Consider the following 23,166-nt stretch of genomic DNA (forward strand, 5'->3'; position numbering starts at 1 on the left):
TACACATTCTTCTGGAACTTGGATCACCAAACTACAGTATTCCATCTACTAAAACATTTATTTATTTATTTGCAGTTTCTTATATAGTACAATTGTAAACAGAGATAAAACAAACTGGGTTTGTTTTATCTCAGATAAAACAGACAGACTTGGAGGTAAGAGGGCCCTGCTGCAAGCTTACAATCTATAGGGACATAGGAGGGAAACACAAGGTTCAGCCATGTTATAGACTATGTTTGAAAAAAATGACAGTAATGTATCGGCTTCTGATTGGTGGTAATTTATCTCTCCCCAGTTTCCAGTGTTAGTACATCTGCCCCACAGTTTATAACATAATTGTGATACTGTATATAGAGGTGGATGTTTCTGCATGTCTGCCTGTTATGAGCTGTGGGCCAAATGTATTAAGCCTTAACAAATGTTATTAACGTGGAGGGTTATTAAGAGTGATAAACTACCAGTCAATTGGCTCCTAACTGACATGTTACAGACTGGGTTCTAAAAATGACAGTTAGAAACTTATTGGCTGGTCATTTATCACCCTTAATGCTTAATAAATTTGGTCCAGTGTTTCTTGTAGTGTTCTACACCTGGGCCCTTATTCTGGCTCACTTGCAAAGGCAAATTCCTTCTCAAATGGACAAAACCATGTGCACTGCAGGTGAGACTGATGGAACATGTTCATAGAGAATTAGATTTGGGTGAGGGTTATTTTGTTTCTGTGCAGGGAATATACTGACTGCTTTATTTTTACACTGCAATATAGATATCACTTTGAAGTAAAACCCCACCCAAATCTAATTCTCTCTACACATGTTACATCTGCCCCCCTACAGTGCACCTGGTTTTCTCCATTTGAGAAGGAATTTGCCTTTGCGAGTGAGCCAGATTAAGGGCCAGGTTGGGTACTGGCAACTACCTCTCCCTGCAGTAAACCAAGAATCAACTCTCATAGCCTGGGTGGGTTGCAATTAATGTAGAGGGACACCCATTACTGTAATGTAAATATAAGCACTATACTTAATACACCAGGGTACCTCCCAGCACCCCCATATGTCACTATAGATCCCAGAGGCCCTGGCTGTCAGGAAATGCAGTCAAGTGCCAGTATGCTCTGCAAGCCATGGATATGCTAGTTTTGTACTTCTAAAATCACCAGTATACCTATGTAGTTTACATGTTTTAGTGCTTGCCGGGACTAGTATGTTCAAACTTCAACTATATTCTGCAAAATGTGACCAGTCAGTGTCACAGGCCAGTGTCATAGCCGGATGTTCCTTACCTGTCTTGCAGTGGGCTATGCAATTAATCTCTCCTATTATTGGCAACCAACAAATGCTATGAAACACCCTGTTCATTGATTCCAGGTTGCAGCATTATAATATAGTAAGTTGATACTTGCATGTTGTGCTCTGGCTTAATTGGGTTACCATTCTCTGGCTATGATTGCTCATTACTTCTTGGATATGAGTATATTGTGCATACAACACTGGGGAAAAGTCAATCTGGTGCCAAGGATTTAAGAGTCGATATCAATTAATTTTGATCTCCTAATCTTGAATATGTCATGCTTATATTTTAATTGGCTCTAGTTTTTGAGATATGCATAAGTCTTAAATATTTATGAAAAATTTTATGAAACTTTTCATCTTTCATCTTGATTCATAAAATGTTATAAAAAGACAATTGATAATTACATATATAAGTCTTAGGAAGTTATGAGAAATGTTTTTTTGTAGGATTCTCTTTTGTATTCTTGTTGCAGACAGTTCCTTTCGCAGACTCCAATCGTAATCGGCCATCATGTGACCATCCCACCTTCCTTGATATCTTTCTTCCATTACCTGAATATCCTTGTGGAACCGTTTACCCTCACTTAATTCTCCTAGATTGGATGGTAAGTGATCTAAATGGCCGTGCAAAAATGTCCTTGTCTAATATACTTATGGGATAGTTGTGCAAAACAAAAGTACTGGCGGTAAACCGTATTGCTTCTAAGAAAAGTTATAACTGTAGGAGAAGCCAACATCATTCATGTGCTCCTATCGACAGGAAAACAATCGTGCTGCCGCCTCGCCATATCAAACTGGGTTTAATGAAACAATCTGTAAAAGCATTGGACAAGTCAGGCGAATGTTTCACGTATATTTGTTAAACATTTCCATTTCATAGTATTGATAAATTAAAGGCAGGAATTTTTAATGGCCTACAGGTACGGAAACGTGAAGGATCCAAATGTTACTACATCTGTGACTGAAACCGAATCTGGAGCATGGCGGAGTTATGTGAATGTCATTCAAAATATTTTAGGCAATCACAAGGCAGACAACCATCAGGAATTAGTCCACAACATGCTAAAATGTTTCTTCAAATTACGTGTCAACATGAGTATTAAAGTACATAGTTTGCACATTCATTTACTGTAGCTCAATTCCTGTCCAATCTAGAAGATTTAAGTGAAGAACAGGATGAACAGTTCCACAAGGATATTCAGGTAATGGAAGAAAGATATCAAGGAAGGTGGGATCGTCACACATGATGGCTGATTAGTATTGGAGTCTGCAGAAGGACTGCGCGCAACAGAAATGCAAAAGAAAATGATACAAAAAAAAAAAGGTTCTCGTAGCCTCCTAACACGTATGAATGTAATGATCATGTGTCTTTTTATAACAAATCAAATGTAATCAGAATAAAAAATATCTTTTTAACGGTTTTTAACATTGGAAAGTGTAATGGAATTTGCTGCGCTATATAAGAAACTGTAAATAAATAAATAATACTGTAAATAAATAATTGTTTCATTAAATTTTTCGTAAATATAAAAGACATATGCATATCTCAAAAACTAGAGCCAATTCAAAACTAAGCATGGCATATTCATAATCAGGAGGACAAAATTAATTAACATCGACTCTTATGCTGTGTACACACGGTGAGATTCCCTTGCTATTCGACTTAAGATTCGAGTGCTATGCAATCTTTGCTAACTCTGTACTATTTACATACAATTCATGCTGTCTACATTCGATTTGCACTATATAGTCATTGCTGCCCTGTCTATCTCGGTTTCGATTTGTGCTCTCACGGGAGCGCGCATCGGGATCGCAAGGTAAAAAACCTGTGCGATCTGCATACGATCTGCATACAATCCATGCTGATTGTACCCGTGTGTACACACCATTAAACCCCTGGCATCCGAATGACTGTTCCACTGTATAATCGAAGACAACATCTCTGGACAGTGTCATGTACAGCTTTATATAAGGATTGCTATAGTGCATACACACTAATAGGGCATTCTGTAGGAGGCAAAACGTGTTACAGAAACTTTCCCAATACAGCTTCGGAACCATTAAGTATTTATGTAATCACTGACAGCAACAACTTGTACTATAGGGATACAAGATACAGAATGTACTAATAACGTTGTTATATCTATTACATAAAAAACCTTAAAGTGCCTACTAGCTACCTCATTAAAGATAAGAGTGCCATTTAGCGGGCTGAGGTCATACTGTGCGTCTTCCTCTACAATCCAAATTATTTTTACAGCTCCGCGACCTCCTTGACTTCGTGCCACGGTCAGAGTCACTTCCCCGGCTGGGTCACCTATTCTCTGCGGCTCGGAAACCAATACCTTAGTAACAAGGAAAATACAGAATTTAGTACAAAGCACCATTATCATGTCATCTCACCAGTGAGCCAACCTATTATTGTATAACATAGAACATATTCTTTTAAATGATCACTATTTAAATGTTTTCCTAATTCTGCATTTACTAGGTCCAACTAAGAATTTAGATTTAGTTTTACACTTAACAAATAAAAAAAAAAAACTTTATTTTTATAAATGTCACATTTTAGATTCCTATCTTAATTTTCTATAATATATCATATTTTTAGAACTACATCAATTTAAAAAATAATTGGGTTTTTATAGTGCTGCGCTCTGCCTAAGTATTAAGGTGTGTGTGTGGTCAGAATAACAGTACGTTATTGAACTTGAAAAAAACACACTTTACTGATAAATCAAGGTGCAAATTGACATATACATGCAAGATTTAAAGATAAAATATAAATGAAACTCAATTCATACACACATTGTCTGCAAGTATAAGTGAATAATAATTTAAATAAGCAACAGTTGCCGATATGTGCACAAACTCCCAAGGAGTCAGATTGGTGGTCTGTCCTGGTTGGGCAGTGTGTACGCTCTTGCGGAGCTGTTGTTTTGAAAAGTAAATTTCACGTCAGAGATGAGACACAACCTTAAGTTGTTAATAGCAACGGGGGAAGGTGAGTTGCAGATGGTAATTGGCAGTCTCGGAATGGTACTGAGCGCGGCGTCCCGCTAACTCAGATGTACATTGTCAGATCTTCAGGTACCCCTTTAGATGTTAAGAGTGTGTTGGTTTTCGGAGGAGCTGTGGATGGTGCATGTTCTCCTCTCTGGTGTGGAACAGTCCAAATGTCTAATGGATATCACTCCATCATCCTAACATTTTAAACATTTAGATTTAATGTTAGGATGATGAATACAAAGCACAAGTTTTCATTTACTTGCCACCACAATGTGAAGACAGCCTGTCATGGCAATCTACACACTGTGTAACTAATCAACTGATTAGCAACACACCTTAACATGTCAATCATGATTGACATATGACCTAACCAATCTTGCACAAGCATGGAAATTAACCAATGAGAACATACGGAAATGAACCAATGACAGACAGCTTGTTTAAATGGAGGGACAGATAAAAACCACAACTTTGGACATACATCTATCTCCCTAGAAGAAGGCTAATAAGGCCGAAACGCGTTGGAGTGATATCCATTAGACATTTGGACTGTTCCACACCAGAGAGGAGAACATCAAACCATCCCGCAATTTCCCGCGGTGCTGCAGCAAACTGACAAGCTGCAAACAGAACGGAGCGGAAGCTAAGACAGCCGGAAGCAGTTACTGTGAGGACGGGTAAGTAGGAGGTAGACCAGTGTGACGAGAGGCAGGAGGACTCCCAGGCAAGGAGGTCGGTGCGCGGCGCACGAGTCACCGAAGGTGACTCAGGCGGCGCGGTCCACATCCTTGAAACAGGCAGTCACCAAAGGACCGAGGTGCTGTGCGTTGTGTCTCCACACACGCACAGCAAACATCGGTGGGTGCACTAGCCCACCTGGCTTACCTACATGCACCATCCACAGCTCCTCCGAAAACCAACACACTCTTAACATCTAAAGGGGTACCTGAAGATCTGACAATGTACATCTGAGTTAGCGGGACGCCACGCTCAGTACCATTCCGAGACTGCCAATTACCATCTGCAACTCACCTTCCCCCGTTGCTATTAACAACTTAAGGTTGTGTCTCATCTCTGACGTGAAATTTACTTTTCAAAACAACAGCTCCGCAAGAGCGTACACACTGCCCAACCAGGACAGACCACCAATCTGACTCCTTGGGAGTTTGTGCACATATCGGCAACTGTTGCTTATTTAAATTATTATTCACTTATAATTGCAGACAATGTGTGTATGAATTGAGTTTCATTTATATTTTATCTTTAAATCTTGCATGTATATGTCAATTTGCACCTTCATTTATCAGTAAAGTGTGTTTTTTTCAAGTTCAATAACGTACTGTTATTCTGACCACACACACACCTTAATACTTAGGCAGAGCGCAGCACTATAAAAACCCAATTATTTATGTACAAGCAAAGGATTAGTCACCCTTAAAGTGCAGCTGCTAGCCGAACAAGATTCAGTGCGCTGATTACAAACCCATTTCTTATCAATTTAAAAAACAAAAACCATCCATGGTGTCTCTCCAGCCCATCTGTCTTCCAATGGGGATTATTCTGCTTGTAGGCATAAATCTCCTACAACCCACAGAGTAAGACATGCTGAGGCAGGTAAAGGGGTTTTATCAGAGGTCCCAAGGGTTGATGCAAGGGGGAGGGGCAGTCACACAGCTCGCCATGGCCATCTTGCATTTTAAAAAATGGCACTGCAGCGAACAAATCATGGCTCACCACATCATCACACCTACCACTTACATCAGCTAATATTATGATAATAATACAATTATCTGTGCACTGATATATTGTGTATCGACCAGCTGCTGCACCCAATGGATGGCCAAACTGTAATAAAACAGTAAAATAGATTGTAGTACTGCGCTCTGTCTGTCACATCACCCTGTTGCCAATATAGGAATGTAGTACCAGATGATCTATGTGCACCCTCATTCATTTGCACATAGATCATCTGGTACTACATTCCCATATTGCCAACAGGGTGACTTAAAACAGACCGAGTGCAGCACCATAATCTATTTATCAGCTAATATTAGCCTGCACGAGGACGGAGAGAAAGTCCGAAGGCGATGAAGAGGTCCTGATTATACAAGACACAATGGAAGTCACCGTTGGGCGGCAGCCATTCAAAATAGCTTAGAGGCTGTTGCCCACCAGGTGAAGGCTCAGAACACCCCTGGAAGTCCTGGATGGGCGGTGGCTATGCATAAGAGCTTCACCCAGTGGGTGAAGAACAAATAAAACAATGCAGAATTCCACACAGTTAGAGTTAAGGTGGATATTGCTTTAAGATGGATGTTCCGTCATTGTGCAGGTACTTGGCCTTGCAGTAGAATTGCCTTCTCTCAAGTTCAAGAGCTATCACCATAATTATGGAGTTATACTAACATTATGGGAGGGTAGATAACTACTTTTACTAAATAAATATGCACACTTGCTCTGGATTTCTCCAGTGTTTGCCAAAGTTTTTGATACAGAATAAAAAGCATAATTGGAACATAAGGATCTGTTTAAGATCTTTTGGAAACTTTCTCCAATAACTAACTTCATTTATCACTACTATATTCACACTCAAATGGCTCTTTCCATAGGAAGAAGCTGCTAACCCAATCTAAAGATTAGCCATCTTAGATGAGCTTCAAAAAGCTAATGAATACTGTATCTCATTAATAAATAGACCCCATACATATATGTATACGTATATCGAACAATATTATTTTCATAGACCTAAAGATATATTAAGCTCCACCCACTGATGGCTACTTACAGCAGCAGATTGTCTCCCTCCAATGGAACTAATAATCTCATTGTCATGCCAACCATTTTGAACAGATCAGATGAGATTACTTGCTGTAGAGCAGTGTGATTGCATAACACTGTTTAACATAATACGGTGACCATTTCATGAAGCGGTTATCAGCGTGAGATAAGCCAAAGTGAATATTTTAAAATGATTGAACTCCATACTGTGCAATATTTAGGCAAATGAGCTCTTTATATTACGTCAGTAGCAGAATTCCTTAGCGACTATTACAGGCTTACCACTTTTTTCTCAAAACCGAATAATCCCAAAGGAGAGTCATTTGGCGGAATGTTGACCATGATCGTAGTTTCTTTGCCAAATTTGGCCCCATTTGTCACTTGTTTCAGGGAAACATTAAATGTCTCTAAAAACTCAATAATGGAATCATCCACTATAAAAATTTCTATTTCTCCTAGTGACTGCAATGATAATAAAAAAACAATGTTATTTGTAAGGGATAAATGTCTACAAAGTTCACATTGTTTTCTGATAAATCTGTGCTTATCCTATTCAGAAATCTGTCACAACATTAATAGTACAGTATATAAGTATCTACTGATGTAAGCAGTCACAAATATGCCTACTACCTCTTATAAAGGGTATGCAGTATTCAACCCAGCTGTCGGATTTCTGGCAGTCAGGATACCAATGCCAAATTCTCAACTCGCTGCCAGAAGATCGGCATCAGAATCCCAACATCGGTGATTAGGGGGGACATCGGAATGTCAGCATCCCAAGCATAAGTATGTGGGGGGATCAGGTTTAGGTTTTGGGAGGGGGGTTTAGGGATAGGCTCTGGGGGGTTAGGTTTAGGCACTAGAAGGGAAGGTTAGGGTTTGGATAAAGGGGGGTTAGGGTTACCTGCGGGGTGGGAGGGTTAGACATGGTAAGTATAATTTCTGGACCCCTGTTAGTATTTCCTCTGTTGGGATGCTGGTGTCGATATTCTGACTGCAGCTGAGATGCAGCTGAATCCTCTATAGTTGTTCAAAGATGAGTGTACAGTGTTCAACATATGATATTTATTCAGAAGTGCAATGCTGAAACAGCCCCTTCGTTGGATAGTGCTGCAAGTAGAGGATGACCAGTAAGCTGGGCAACCTACAGGTCAGTGTACAGTAGACACAGATCCAGCCAAGCACATTGGCCACATCTGCCATCTCATTTGAGTTATTTTGTAAAACTAATTAAAACCCCAATCACATAGGTCATCAACAATAACATTCATTTAGCAGCACTGTGGCTCAATGACACATACTGGCCTACAATTAGGATTTCATAAAGAAAATGGGAGAAGATAGGGGCATGGTGAGAATAACGCATTGCCTACTCTCCGGCTGGATCTAGGTAAGTACACAACCATGCCCAGTGATCAGATTGCTGCCTCACATCACTTTGAAGGCTCTATTCCCAGCAATGCCATGTTTCACTTTGCACAGGGTTTGTACTGTATGTTCTACTCATATCCGTGTGATTGCTTTCTTTTCTACTCACAAACCCAAAGTACACTGGTAGGTTAATTGCTTCTGACAAATACATTCTATGGACCTCTCTCTAATCTTTAAGAAAACACGACTTACTGTGTTCAAGAAGTGAATCATTAGGGAGAAGGTGGGAGGTTTTTGTATCATGTGTCAATTAATGTCTAGGCCATTGGTACAATCACTGTATTGTGTTCTGTATGTACTGTGCTAGAGAACAATTACTGCCAGTGCCAGTGCCAGCACATTTGTGTAATCTTCATGATAACAGCTGCCAAGCAATGCTTTAAAGAAGTAACATGTAAGAATGTTATGTAGTCTTTACTGCCCTCTTATGGACAAGCAACGTACTGTATTTTGGTGATGGCAACAGAATCGCTCAATAACATCTTTTCATACTGTACCGTTGTATGGTTCTGGTATAAATGGTAGACGATGTCTAGGTCAACAATCAGTAGGTTGAACTGACAGTGAGTAGGTCAACACCCAAAAATGGCCAACATACTCTAGGTTCAACAATGACAGGAGGTCGACGCAAACAAATGGTTGACATGAACATAGTGGACACATGAAAAGGTTGACATGATATTTTCTTTCTTTTTTTGTTTGACATATGTCAACATGGACAACATATAATTCTACCACTCTCCCCATACTTGGTAATGGGGATGCTAAAGTATGAACAAGTCGCTTAAGAAAGAAATCACGAAAACCGTGTGTCGTCCAAGTTCTCATCGATCCTTTGCTGGTGCCGGCATTCTGTCAATGTCGACCTTGAGTATGTCGCCCATTTTTAGGTGTTGACCTCACTGTCGGTATACCTGTTGTATGGGGGAATAAACATTAATGGCATACTTGCCTACCCTCCTGGAATGGCCGGGAGGGTCCTGCAATTCGGGTCCCCCTCTTGGCCCCCGAGAAGGTGGACAAGTCTCCCGCATTACGCCACAGTCCCATGGTCCCCCCTTCCCTGCGGTATAAAACTCAGATTTTCGGGGGTCCGCGGGGAGCTGGTGTGGCTAAAATGGCGCAAATCGCATCATTTTGCGCCATTTTAGCCCCTCCCCCATCCGCGGACCACGAATGAATGTGGCTGCCTGTCATGGGGGCGGGGCTTGGTGATGTCAGTCTTGCTCCGCCATCAAAACGAAGCCACGAGAGGAGTATTAAAAAGTCGGCATGTATGATTAATGGTTGACTTTACTATAATGAGAGAAAGGGTCTGGTTAATCAGAAAATGATCCAAAGTTTGCTTACTGTCCACTACCATATGTTTATCAGAAATCATCACTGATGAAAGTTAAATAGAGAAGTATATTGTTCTATAGAAACTAAGACATTTCTTTAATGATTTCAATAGATATAAAACACACATGTATAACATTTACATGTATGGATATTCAACTCATACATGTATTATTATAAATGTAGTTCCATTTTAGATAAGCATTGGCTTTCCAAGAGCACATCTGTCTGTATCACACTGTTTCAGAAATAAACCTCAGATATACTGACCTGTCCATCAGAGAATGTCAGGTTGCCCGAAGATGGTGTAAAATCATTAATACTTGCAGTGATTGGCAGGGCTTCCCAATACAGAGTCACAGAGCCAAATTTCCCAGCTTGCCTGACAACAGGGAGTCTCAGTACATTTTGTGGAGGAGACACTTCATAGGCAATCACAGCTCCGCCTACACCCTACAACAGAAATAAGCTTCCAAGGTTATCGCAGGGCTTTATGACTGAGTCAGGTGTAACTTTGGCACAGGTAGTGTACAGTTGTGGAAAACCTGACGGAATGTATCTCTCCTTAATGAAAAGATGCTGCCGTTTTAGTTTCACACATTTGCATGTAGAAGCAAACATGAATTTAATATTAGAACATACAGGTGGAGCCAGACTCAACAGTTGCTCAGCGCGCCATGGCGACGGTTTTGGCATGCCACTTTTGTCATGTGCTCAGGCGCACCGAGGTGCGTTGATGCACACCATACAATATCCATGCAAAACATATCGCCACCGCTGGGTGGATCATTTGCCAAGAATGGGATGAACTTATGTGTGAGATTCTCGTACGTCTCATTCCCATGAACATTGCTGCGGCTCCAACTGTACATTACAATATAAGCTCTGGCAAATAAAAACTGTGGCCTGCAGTTCCCGAAGCTGATGCTGAATGCTGTGAACACAAATCCAGAATGGGACGCTCTTGTGTCTGAGATGCTGGAGGGTCTCATTCTCTGCCAAGGACTCCATCTGAATGGGAGCACTCTACATAGACTCATGAGCAGCGGTTGCTGTCACCAGGAGGCATAGGCTAGTGGATAATATTACCACTCTCAATATTGGAAACTCAGGTTCTTAATACTGTGGACACAAATCCAGAATGGGGCGCTCTTGTGTACGGTTCCATTGAACATTTTAATAAGATAATGATTTCTTATTTGAATTAATTGATATTGCCAGCAATCTGATACAAGTTCCTTAATTTAATCAAGATTTAAAGGATATAGGGGGTTATTTCCAACCTGATCAATGTTCTGCTAAATTGCAGAGCCCTGCAATCAGGTATACACCACCCAGCCAGAGTTAAATCCCATCCTGTGCAAGCCTGCAAATTGCTTAGCACTGCTGGTGAAAATTAGTTGGATTGGCGACTAGCTGAAAATCCATTTGCAAGCCGCACACCATCTAATGATATTTTACTGTGTGCAATCTATGCGTAGCCTAGGACGTACTCGCCGAATGCCATAGGAGCAGTCGGAACAGAGCCATGGCAGGTTTTTATCGCAGGAGGGCCTCGTGAATGCATACTATGAGCTGGAGCTGTACCCAGGGCCGATGTAAGGCTTCTCAGCACCCTAGGCAAAACTTCAACCTACTTTACCAACACATTAAGGCATACTTGCCTAACATTCCAGAATGGCAAGGAGGCTCCAGGGAGGTGGGCAAATCCCCTGCTTTCCCTGGAGGTCTCCCTTTGCCACCCACAACAGAGCACGAGGAGGAGGGGGCAGAAAAGTAGGGAAGTATGGAGGTGAGATCTTAGAGGTTTCACAATAGCCACCTGCATTAAGTACAACAAGGATCCTATTCAACATCCTTGATTTTTGGATAGGCAGACTTGGTGGCGCCCCCGATATACCGATGCCAAAGGCAGCTGCCTAAAGCTGCCTAATGGTAGAGCCGGCCATGGCTGTACCCCAATGATTATCTCCCGGACTACAAATTTGTAGCCGTATGATCAGCTCTCAATAACTCCCAATATCCTTTGCTCCATTTTGGCACTGTATATTATATATTATAATACTAGAAACAGGATTTTATTACATATGCTGGAGTATTATTCAAGAGGGTCATTTCTACCTTAGTAACATTGAACTGGAAGACGCCTCTTGGCTCATCATTCTCTAGGATCGTAACCTCACAGATTTCCACCCCCGGCCTCCTAATAACAGGTGATCCAGTTGAGGTGGAGGAATTCACAAAACGGACATCAGTGATGTTTAAGAGAAAGCCTTCATTCAACTCTGGAATATCATCCTAAAATGAGAATTGCAGGGAATGAATCCAGTAAGGTAAATAATCTAAATTTTAAATTTTTAAATTTAGGTTTAATGCTGGATACAAACAAAATGATACCTGCGTTCGTCGATATAGTTACCTATATCAGCGGTGCAGTGGGGGAACGATATTTAGGGTACACACTGCACGATATTGTTCACGATATCGGCCTCCAGCACCATACAGATGCATGCATCAGTGTTAATGATAATAATTGTACACACTGGATGATAGATATGCGATATGCACAACTATATTGATATCGTCCATATCGGTGACAATATATCACCCAGTGGGTACCCAGCTTAAGGCTACCCACCGCACCAGTGGAAATCCAAATGATCGACATGGCAACTATCGACATTCACAATGTTGTATTTATGTCAAGGTCAACATGGTGTAAACGGATATGTGATATGTCGAGCTTCCGTTCATGTCACCCTTCTGGATGTTGCTATAAAGAACATTTCAACAATATGTGTTTGACAAATTTTAATGGCAACATACTGAGGGTCAACATTTTGTGCCACACCCTGACCATTAAGGGGTAGCAAAAGAGGTATTTATTTGAATTTACTCACCGGCAGGATTGTAACTATAACTTCGGAAAAGGAGCCGCTATCTCTTATTATAATAACTTTATCTTTCACCAAGTAGTCTTCATTTTCCATGGCCCTGTTCACAAGCGGCAGGGAGACATTGGGTTTGGATTGCAAGTAAATGGCAATGTCGCCCACAAAGCCTTGTTCTCTTGTAATTTGCAGAGTGATGACTGTGGGGGTCGCTGTAGATTTGAGACCAGAGATTCCACATTAAATGAGATGTTAAAAAAACAAAAGACAACATGCATAAATGACAATATATGTGGTACTGTCCTGTGACGAATGGATAAGTCTGCACATGCCAGTACATACAGTAAGTCTTAAGGCCCCCATACACTGAGCTGATTTGGTCCGATTTCAGCTGATTCCGACGGATCGGGCTGTGAAATCGGACCAAATCGGCTGTGTGTGACATACCATCGGGTCCGATGCGCATCATACCCGGACCCTGTGGCCGCACCGGGGGGACATCAGATGTCTCGCAATCGGACCCATCCGTGGAAAATCCCGGGTGCTTTTTAACAGCCACGATGTGTCGGTCCGATCCTAGGTGTGTGCCAGCGATTAGAGTTTGCCCATCGTCATTAGCATGCAGTGGCAGCAGTCATATTAGGGCTGAGGCTGTCATGTACAACGTCTCCGTAGCTGAGGGAAGCCAAGTAATGCTGATTTACTACCTTATGCTAATGCAACTATTCATTCAACAAATGCGGACGCTTGTGAGTATGTAAGCGGAGACCTCTGACTTTGCATTGGCCACTGCAACTATCATCATTGGTATCTGTGCTTTCATTGGCCCATGCTAGATGAACACTCTCACATTGCACTTATGGGAGGGACACTCCCATAAGTGCAATGCACATGCAAAAACAATGACACCTGAATTAAGAGTAGGATGTAACTTTCTCTAAGTGGACCCTTAAGGTGCCCACACACTAGAAAGATCTGTGATCTTAAGATGTGCGCATAAATTACCCTTGAAATCTTTTGTCCGTCCTGGACAAAAGATTTCAGGCAAGCGCACATCTTTACAAAAGATTTTTCTTAAGATCCCATGTGCGTTCCTATGGATCTTTTGTTAAATATTCTGATTTTTCGTGCAGCATGTAAGATCAGGGACCGATATCGGCCGATTTTCGACCAATCTGCAAAAAAATCGTTCTAGTGTGTGGGCACCTTTAGGCATAGAGAAGGTCCATAGGATGGATGCAAGATCAATACAGTAAGAGTGAGATCATGTATGTGTAGCATGTCTCCTGGCTAGACATGGAAACATTTACAAATACACTTCAATGAGTCCAGTACACGGATAATTTATTTGATGGTATAAATCTGTATTATTTATTATTTTTTCTCTTTTTATCAGATTCATTTATACACTTGATCTTAAGTTGGACAGAACCATGTGCACTGCAGGTGGGGCAGATGTAACATGTGCAGAGAGAGTTAGATTTGGGTGGGGTTTTACTTCAAACTGATATCTATATTGCAGTGTAAAAAAAAAAGCAGCCAGTATTTACCCTGCACAGAAACAAAATAACTCACCCAAATCTTAGTCTAATTCTCTCTGCACATGTTTCATCAGCCCCACCTGCAGTGCACATGGTTCTGTCCATTAAAGAGAGAATTTGCATTTGCGAGTGAACCAGAATCAGGCCCTATATATTTACAAAAGCCACGACTTCTCAAAGGGTTTGACGTCAAAACTTAAAGTGGCACTAATATTAGGGGCCAAATATACCAGGCTTTGCACTCGATATTAGTGCCGCTTTAATGTTAACTTGTCAAACTTGCAGAAAGCTTCGTAAATTTTCTCTCCATGCTTGGATTAACCCATTAGATTTCAAGGACAACAAAGACCTTTCAAACATACAAGGGTCAGGAGAAATAGATGTGTATTTAATGCACAGTAAAGGAAAACGTTCTTTCAGGGTCACTCTGTCTATGCCCTCTGCATAAGTAATATACTGTACCTTCAGGTTCATCCACTTTAACAGTGATTGAGCTGACGTGCCATCCAATCACACCATGTGGAGAGTCATTGGGCAGGATGGTCAGCACAGCCATGGACCTCTTGGGGTCTATTATAGCTCCTCTCTGTGAATCCTGGATATTCAAAGTTGTCACTTTAGTCAGGATAACTGTGACTGTCTCTTCAAGCTCAGCTACATTGTCTGCAATAACTGTAATAGCGATGGTAGCGAGGGCCTGGCCTTCTGAGAAAGTCACCTACAAGGACAAGTAAGAAAAACAAGCTACATTCACAAAACATCATCATTCGGGGGTATTTGGAGGTAAGCCCTTTTATTATTGTGTCACTAAGTATGACAAACACATGTTGTAAGCTTGGAAACAATGATCAATAACGCCTGAATGCAGGAGCCCATCATAAAAATTAAATACAAAAGTAAATTTTAACTGGACATAATTTCATATTCACATATGAAAAAAAATGACCATCTATAGTCATGGTACAGATAGAGCCACCCTCATCTAGCCCTTTAATAGGATTAAGTGAGCCAGAGCTGTCGGACTTAATCCTATGCTAATCCCCTACTGTATTGTTCTATGTATTGTATTGCAGATGAGAACAATAGGCCTTGGCTCTCCAGAGAAGGCTAGCTGAAGAAGGCTCCATCTGTATACTGTTATTTAACACACTCGCAAGCTACAGTCAGATGACTTATCAATGATCTCAACAAGCATTCATTAGACAGAAAGCACAATAGCACCTGGGATTCTCAATGTCAGGCAGTTAGGACACATAGAACCGCTTGTGCCATTATGTGAGACTAAACACATGGCTATAATAAAGACTGAGCGGTAGAGTTACAAGATGTGCTAATGACTGCCAGCTTCTATGAGACCCTGACCGAAACAAAGTATGCACTACAATGGAAATGTGTGGTTACATCCCTAAATATTCCATACTGGGGGAAGTACAGTATATAAATAACCGATAAGTAGTTTGTAACTGTCAACTGTACTAAACTTGTTTAGACTTGTAGCTCAATTTGATTTATGTAATTATTATTTATTCACCACAATATATTATTTTCCATCCAATCATCATGCCTAAGACTGTCCCTGAAACCAGACCTATGCAATGTGATTGGAATCATGCGATGACAGAATAATCTGTACGGCATAAGGGTAACTATAGCAGAGAGGTTCTATCCTTGCAGTCACTTATCCTATTAATAAGAGTGTCAGTCTGACCGGTTACACTAAATATAGAGTCCGGCGGTCATTCTACGACAACAGTAAGCCTTTCTGCTTATAGACAGGGACCAAGGGGCTGAAAAACAAAGGCAGGTTTGCACATATAATATTTAGGAGAGTAACTGGGAGCTGTTTGTACACTCTGGTTACCAGGAGTTGTTGGGACTGTCGCATAGGGCATGGTAAACAGGGATTTACGGTTGGGAACCTTGTTAGAAGCTTGATGTATATAAAGAAGAAATGTGGTGTGCAGATTTGTAAAAAGAATGTTGTGCTATTACAAGCATAAAACCTCCAGCTCAAACACATAAGGTATGCCTAGCTATGAACATAGTGGTTTCATAATAGCAATACAAAAGTCAAAGAAGTAGTTAAATCGTACATATGTCAACTCTACAGGAATGATCATGGAGCACAAGGAACTGTAAAAGTCCTCCTTGACCCAAGTAATTTCCCTTGTCCTTGATTGTGGTAGACATGGACACAATGGCAACATTTGCGCCTGATGGAACTGCCTGTAAAATGTTTTGCAGTGCTACATTGGATGCTTCAGTGGTGTGTATCACATTCACATGCACTGATGGGTGGAACTAAAGCAGCAGAGGTTGACCATGATAGTGCACATCAGTTTTCCTTTGCACCCTGCCTGACCATGTAGACCTCCTAACAGAAGAAAATTTAGCAAATATAAGTTAAATTACAATAGAATAGTAAGAATACAGTAACGCTTGTTTTTTTCTGCTTTATTTTGTTTAAATAGAAAATTCAGGATATGGCTTTAACCACTTCAGTAGGTGTGCGCCAGTGGTGCCTCCAGCTGTGCACCACCTGTACACCACCTCTAGCAGCACCCTCCCATTGCGAACATAGCTGGAGCTCCCCTGCCACTGCTCCTGCCACCATTAGCACTGCATCAGTGACAAGGTGGCAGGCCCCGCTTGGGAAGGTTCAGGGCGGCTCGGAGGGACTCAGGAGCGCTCAGGAGCCCGAGTTCCCCCGAACCTCCCTGAACGTGGCCTGCCACCTGGTCACTGATGCAGTGTGAATAACGTCGGAGAGCTCCGGCGTAAGATCGCAGTAGGGCGGAGGTCAGGAACAGGAGGGGGGAGTGACAGGAGGGGGGAGTCAGGACTGGCTGCTGCCCTTGAGAGGTGAATATTGCTGGGGCAGGACAAACCTGCCATGGTAAGTTTGTCCTGCCCCAGCAAATCCCTACACTCAAGGGGTTAATGCAGGTAGTGGTGATCACAACAACCCTTCTTAGATCAGCAGCATGCCTGTGCCTATTATGACCTTTGACTACTGGGGTGATTCTGATTACCGAACTCCCTTGTACGTTTGTATGGAGAGTTCGAATATGCGTATGTGCAGGTCTTCTCTGCAGGCACCTTCGGACACTTGCATAGTGGAGTAGGCGGCCAGGGGTGTTCCAGCGTTTCCTGGGTGTACCCACCAAAACGCTGGTCGTCCCCATGGGAACAGGGGCGGCCAGGGCAGCAGAGAGGGCGGGGTGTGGGGTTGGGTACTAATTACCTGGGCTCTGGCTTGCTGGTCCGAAACCCCCCCCCCCGTTACCCCTACGTTTGTCCCGAGCAGCAGCAGCAGCACACACGTACAGCATGCTGTCAGCACATCACATGCTGTACATGTGTGCTGTTGCTGAGGGGGGGTGACAATAACACTCACCCCCTTGACTTTAAAGTGTGTTTTCACCCCCCTAAATGTTTTGGGGGCTTGGCCTAATCGCAGGAGGTGGCCATGCCTCCTGTAATTAGGTCACACCCCCAAAATTTTACCGGGCCCGGCATACCTCTCGGCTGCCCTGGGGGTGGCCACCTGCCTTCCGGGGGCGGGTGGCTGACGTCACCGGATGTCAACTGCCCGCCCTGTTCTCAGAGCAGGGCACCGCTAATCTAAGTCACCAAGGACATCGAATGATTTCGGGCCCGCACGCAAGCCTGCAAATGGGCGTTTAGCGGGGGTGGGCATTTGCACAGCCGGTGGGCAATGTTACACGGATCGCAAGCATGCGAACTACCCCTAGTTTGTGAGCAAACCAGAATCAGGCCCTATGTCCACTGCAAATACAAGCATTTTTCTAATTGTCTCCAGCCTGTATAAAAAAAGTGTATGTGTATTAGCAAATGCATAATCAAAGCAAGCATACTACATAAGTAACATACCACTCCTGATGGAGGAAATATGTCAGCAACACTGCCATTGGCAAACCACGCCACCACAATGCGGCCATATGTTCCATAGAGACGCTCAATGTTGAAGCTGATCAGATTGTCCCGTTCCATCTCTTCTGCTTGTTTCATTAAAGAATTCTACCATTAGAAAAATCAATATATGCAGATATTCAAAGATATTAAATCAAACAATGTGGTATAATATCATTCATAATCAATAAGCACATATACAAACATGTTCAGTTGTTGATTTCATTAACCCTTCTCAGATCATAATATTATTACCTGCAAGCTTTCCTCCATCACATTCTCCTCCCCAAATTCGGCAGTACCACATCTTAGCCATCTTAACTAAACCACTCTCCACTCTACATCATAATGTCACTAAAGAAACACAAAGTAGCAAAAGTCTTGTACCAACAATGACAAACAATCTCTCATCTCTGTTCAGTCTTCTAACTCCAAATGTTATTTTAATAGATTCAAATCTTCCCTTAACCTTCCCAAACCAAAACTTCAAACCAATATTGATTCCCAAGAAATAACTTTCATTTCATTGTCAAGATTAAAATTGTATTTATCACCCAACAACCTGCTCAGTTACTTATGAACCTCCTGGCACCTTCTCTACATTTTATTCCACAAACTAAAATGAAGTGTCTGTACTCTTTACCTAGAACGGCGCCCGTCGCGGGCATCGCGGGTACATTTATGTATGGCCGCGACGCGACCGCCGCGATGCCCGCGATTTCCCATTGAAACCAATGTTAAACATGGAAATCGTGTCGGTCGCGTCGCGGCCGGCCATAAATGTACCCGCGATGCCCGCGACGCGATGCTCACGATTTCCCATAGGAATCAATGTTAAAAGCCGTGATGGACCCGATTTTACTGTTAAATGGCTCAATCCACCCGATTTGGCCATAGGAATCAATGTTAAATGGGCCACAGAGCCCATTAACCCTTAAATGTCCCCCCAAATTTTTAACGCCACCCCACGATCCACGCCAACCCGAAGCGTGGCGAGCGCAGCGAGCCCGCGAGGGGCGGCGGTACGCGTCCTCCGACCTTTTCATGCCCTACTATCCACTAGGGCGTGGTGTGAGAATATAATAGTGTGGCGAGCGCAGCGAGCCACCGAGCCCGAAGCGTGGCGAGCGCAGCGAGCCCCGCGAGGGGACGCGGATACCTTCACAGTTATGCGCGTCCCCTCGCGGGCTTCACAGGTGTCCGTGGCGAGGCGGACACCTGTGAAGCCTGCGAGGGGACGCGTCTACCTGTGAAGGTATCCGCGTCCCCTCGCGGGGCTCGCTGCGCTCGCCATGCTTCGGGCTCGGTGGCTCGCTGCGCTCGCCACACTATTATATTCTCACTCCACGCCCTAGTGGATAGTAGGGCATGAAAAGGTCGGAGGATGCGTACCGCCGCCCCTCGCGGGCTCGCTGCGCTCGCCACGCTTCGGGTTCGCGTGGATCGTGGGGTGGCGTTAAAAATTGGGGGGGACATTTAAGGGTTAATTTGCCCTATTTGGTCCCAAATCGGGTCCATTGAGCCATTTAACAGTAAAATCGCGGTCAATCTGCCGATTTAACATTGTTCCCTATGGGAAAATCGCGGTGATCGCGGTCATCGCGGGCATCGCGGCCATCCCGATTTACCCGCGATGCCCGCGATTTTTACCCCCGACGACCGCGATTTCAATCGCTGGCGCCGTTCTAGGTAAAGAGTACCGAAGTGTCTACTCCTCCTCTACTGGTGGTCCACTGTACGCCATCACTGTTCTAAATGATTCTAGTCTGCTTTGCTCATCCTAATATATATATATATTTCTCTCCCTCTTCATCAAATAATATGGGAAGCTGTATTATCCAATTCTGATGCTATTTATAAAATTGCACTTTCCATATTTGTTTTTCTTACTTAACCTCTTCTTTGTTTTCTATATTCATCTAATTGCAACATGACTAAGTTCTATGTCCTCTATTGTTCTCTATCAATATCACTTCTCTATCAATATCCTTTGTATTTCAGTATCATCTCTATATATATGATACTCAATTTATTCTCTCCTTTCTGAATCTCAGAATTTTGCCATCTGTGTTGCTCAAAGGTGTTACTGACTGTAATTCTCCAATTTTATCTCAGTGGTCAACTCACTACTGTACTTTGAATGCAATCAATAGCAAGTTAATAATATTTGCATCATCTAACAGAACATATCTACCGAACATCTCTATTTCTGTTAACACAAGAATACGCTGTTCCCTACTCTTCAAACTTGCTAGGTTTAATTGTTGGTACCCCACTCTTCAAACTTATTGAGTTTCATTGTTGGTACCCCATTCTTCAAGCTTATTGAGTTTCATTGTTGGTACCCCATTCTTCAAGCTTATTGAGTTTCATTGTTGGTACCCCACTCTTCAAATTTATTGAGTTTCATTGTTGGGACCCCATTCTTCAAGCTTATTGAGTTTCATTGTTGGTACCCCACTCTTCAAGCTTATTGAGTTTCATTGTTGGTACCCCACTCTTCAAGCTTGCGAGGTTTCATTGTTGACTTAAAGCTTTCATTTATTCCCACAGGTAAACTGTATCCAAATCTGGTTACTCTCATCTAAGAAACCTGCCCAGCATAAGCGTATATCTCACACAAGTCACTGCAGATATTGTAAATAATGAAATTGATAATCTATTATTAGGGCAATTCCCTCGTTGCTGGGTTTTCCTTAACAAGACCTGCATCCCTACAAACAGTTTTATATGCATTGGCTAAAATATTCTGTGGCTGCTTTGCTATAATCATACATTGGTTGCCTGAATTCAATATAAAAACCATTTCCAAAATGTAAGATCATCAGTGAAAAAATTACATAGTTTTCTCCATCTTGACTGCTCACACCCCATCACATAAAATGACTTTCCTCTGAAATCTCAAATACCAAACTCCCAAACTACAATCTTAATATTACACGGCTATTCTACTGTTGTGTGATTGGATCACATAGATCCAGGAAGCCCCCCTGGCATTACCGTGTGCCACTTATCCTCATGAATTCAATTTCTATTGTCCTACAGATTGTAAACTTGTGAGCATAGTCCTCTAACATCTTTGTCTGGTACAACCCAGTCTCATGTTATTAAGGGATACCTATGGATGTCCGGCAGACAGGAAGCCAGTGACCAGAATAATGACGCCGGCATCCCAATGTAGGGAATCCAGACAGGGGTCAGGTAAGTATTCGTACCCTCCCCCTTCTCCCCCTAACCCCTCCTGCAGCCTGACCCTAACCCTCCCTGCTAGTGCCTAACCCTAACCCCCATACCCCACCACCTAATCCTAACCCTCCCTTGCAGCATAACCCTAACCCCCCTTTAAGTGCCTAAACCTAAATCCCCTCCTCCCAGCAGCCTAACCCTTATTCCCACAGCCTAACCCTAAGTCCCCCCCCACTAGTGCCTAAACCAGGGGTGGCCAAACCTGTCTTCAAGATCTAACAACAGTTTGTGTAGTTTAGGCAACCGGTGGATCTATAGTAGGAATGAATGCAGCATGTTTGAAAATGTGACAGTTAGTAATGACTACAGCTGTGCAACAGCTAGGGGATTTGAAAAACTTGGACCGATGGTAGATCTCGAGGACCGATCGGGATGCCGGCTGTAGGTATTCCAGCATCAGCATCCTGATCCCATTCAATGTTCCAGTAGCAGTCTTCTGACTGCTGTCATGATGCCGGCATTGGCATACTGACCGCCAGCAGCCTGACCTCTGGGATGCTGACTGCACCCTGATATTACTGTGTAACATGTTCCCAAGCGTAATATGCAGTGGAATCCATATTCATAAAAACAATAATAATTATCACCTGAGAAAATGCAATAATCCCATGGGCATGATCATTGGTTGGAATGATTACAGTCACATAAGAGTGGATGCCAATCTCCGCACCACCTTTTGGGTTCTTCAGCCTTATTCTGAAAGATTCGTCTTCCTCTGGGATTGAATCATCAAGGATATTAACTGCAAAAGTGGCTTCACTCTGCCCAGGCTCAAACTTCAACTCACCTGAGCTAGCAGAAAGGCAGACAGAGCACAACTTTAATAAAATAACATGAACAGTACACTAACAAGAAATGGACCACACTTATATTTTTGCAAACTACAGGTATGTTGTCAGAACCACTGAGATCCAAATATCTCTGCAATATGAAATTTTCCAAATGTAATTCATTAGGTTACAGACTTTGGGCCTTATTCGAGTTCACTCTTTCTGACAAAATCCTTCTTAGATGGACAAAACCATGTGCACTGCAGGGGGGCAGATGTAACATGTGCAGATAGAAATAAATTTGGTGATTTTTTGGTGATTCTTTGCAGGGTAAATACTGGCTGCTTTATTTTAACACTGCAATATAGATCTCACTTTGAAGTAAAACCCCACCCAAATCTAATTAGATCTGCACAAGTTACATCTGCCCCCCTGCAGTGCACATGGTTTTATCCATCTAAGAAGGATTTTGTCTGAAAGAGTGAACTCGAATAAGACCCTTTGTTACTAAGAGGAATATTTATTTAAGTACTTGTGTATTATCACAGCGCTCCCGATATTGATCGCGCAATGTTTTCATTGCATGCCATACACCTGATGCACTGCGATGCGATTTTAGCCCCCTATGCGATTAAAAATTGTATAAGCACCCTAATGGGTGCTTACTATGTTAAATGCATCCCCACGCCACCCCCCACTATAAACGTGAACCTGAAGCGTGGCGAGCGCAGTGAGCGCGCGAGGGGCGGCGGTACGTGTCCTACGACCTTTTCATACCCCCACTATCCACGTCGGCGTGGAGTTGATTTCATAAAGTGTGGCGAGCGCAGCGAGCCACCGAGCCCAAAGCGTGGCGAGCATACGCATATACCTGTGAAGTTATGCGCGTCCCCTCGCGGGGCTCGCTGCGCTTGCCACGCTTCGGGCTCGGTGGCTC

At 42.7% G+C, this 23,166-nt stretch overlaps 1 protein-coding gene across 4 annotated transcripts in view; it reads right to left on the minus strand.

Annotated features, from left to right (window-relative positions):
- Positions 1–23,166, minus strand: part of ADGRV1 (adhesion G protein-coupled receptor V1) — a 461,586-nt gene that overhangs the window by 234,340 nt on the left and 204,080 nt on the right. For all 4 annotated transcript variants that reach the window (XM_083151800.1, XM_083151798.1, XM_083151797.1 and 1 more), the window contains 8 exons: positions 22,047–22,251; positions 18,175–18,321; positions 14,743–14,998; positions 12,749–12,951; positions 11,970–12,146; positions 10,119–10,301; positions 7,362–7,541; positions 3,473–3,637 (listed from right to left, as the gene is read on the minus strand). In XM_083151800.1, the coding sequence (XP_083007926.1) occupies positions 3,473–3,637; positions 7,362–7,541; positions 10,119–10,301; positions 11,970–12,146; positions 12,749–12,951; positions 14,743–14,998; positions 18,175–18,321; positions 22,047–22,251 (1,516 nt within the window). The remainder of the gene's footprint in view (positions 1–3,472; positions 3,638–7,361; positions 7,542–10,118; positions 10,302–11,969; positions 12,147–12,748; positions 12,952–14,742; positions 14,999–18,174; positions 18,322–22,046; positions 22,252–23,166) is intronic.

This window comes from Crinia signifera, chromosome 1, assembly GCF_055691185.1.
Source record: "Crinia signifera chromosome 1, ASM5569118v1, whole genome shotgun sequence".
Taxonomy (NCBI): Eukaryota; Metazoa; Chordata; class Amphibia; order Anura; family Myobatrachidae; genus Crinia; species Crinia signifera.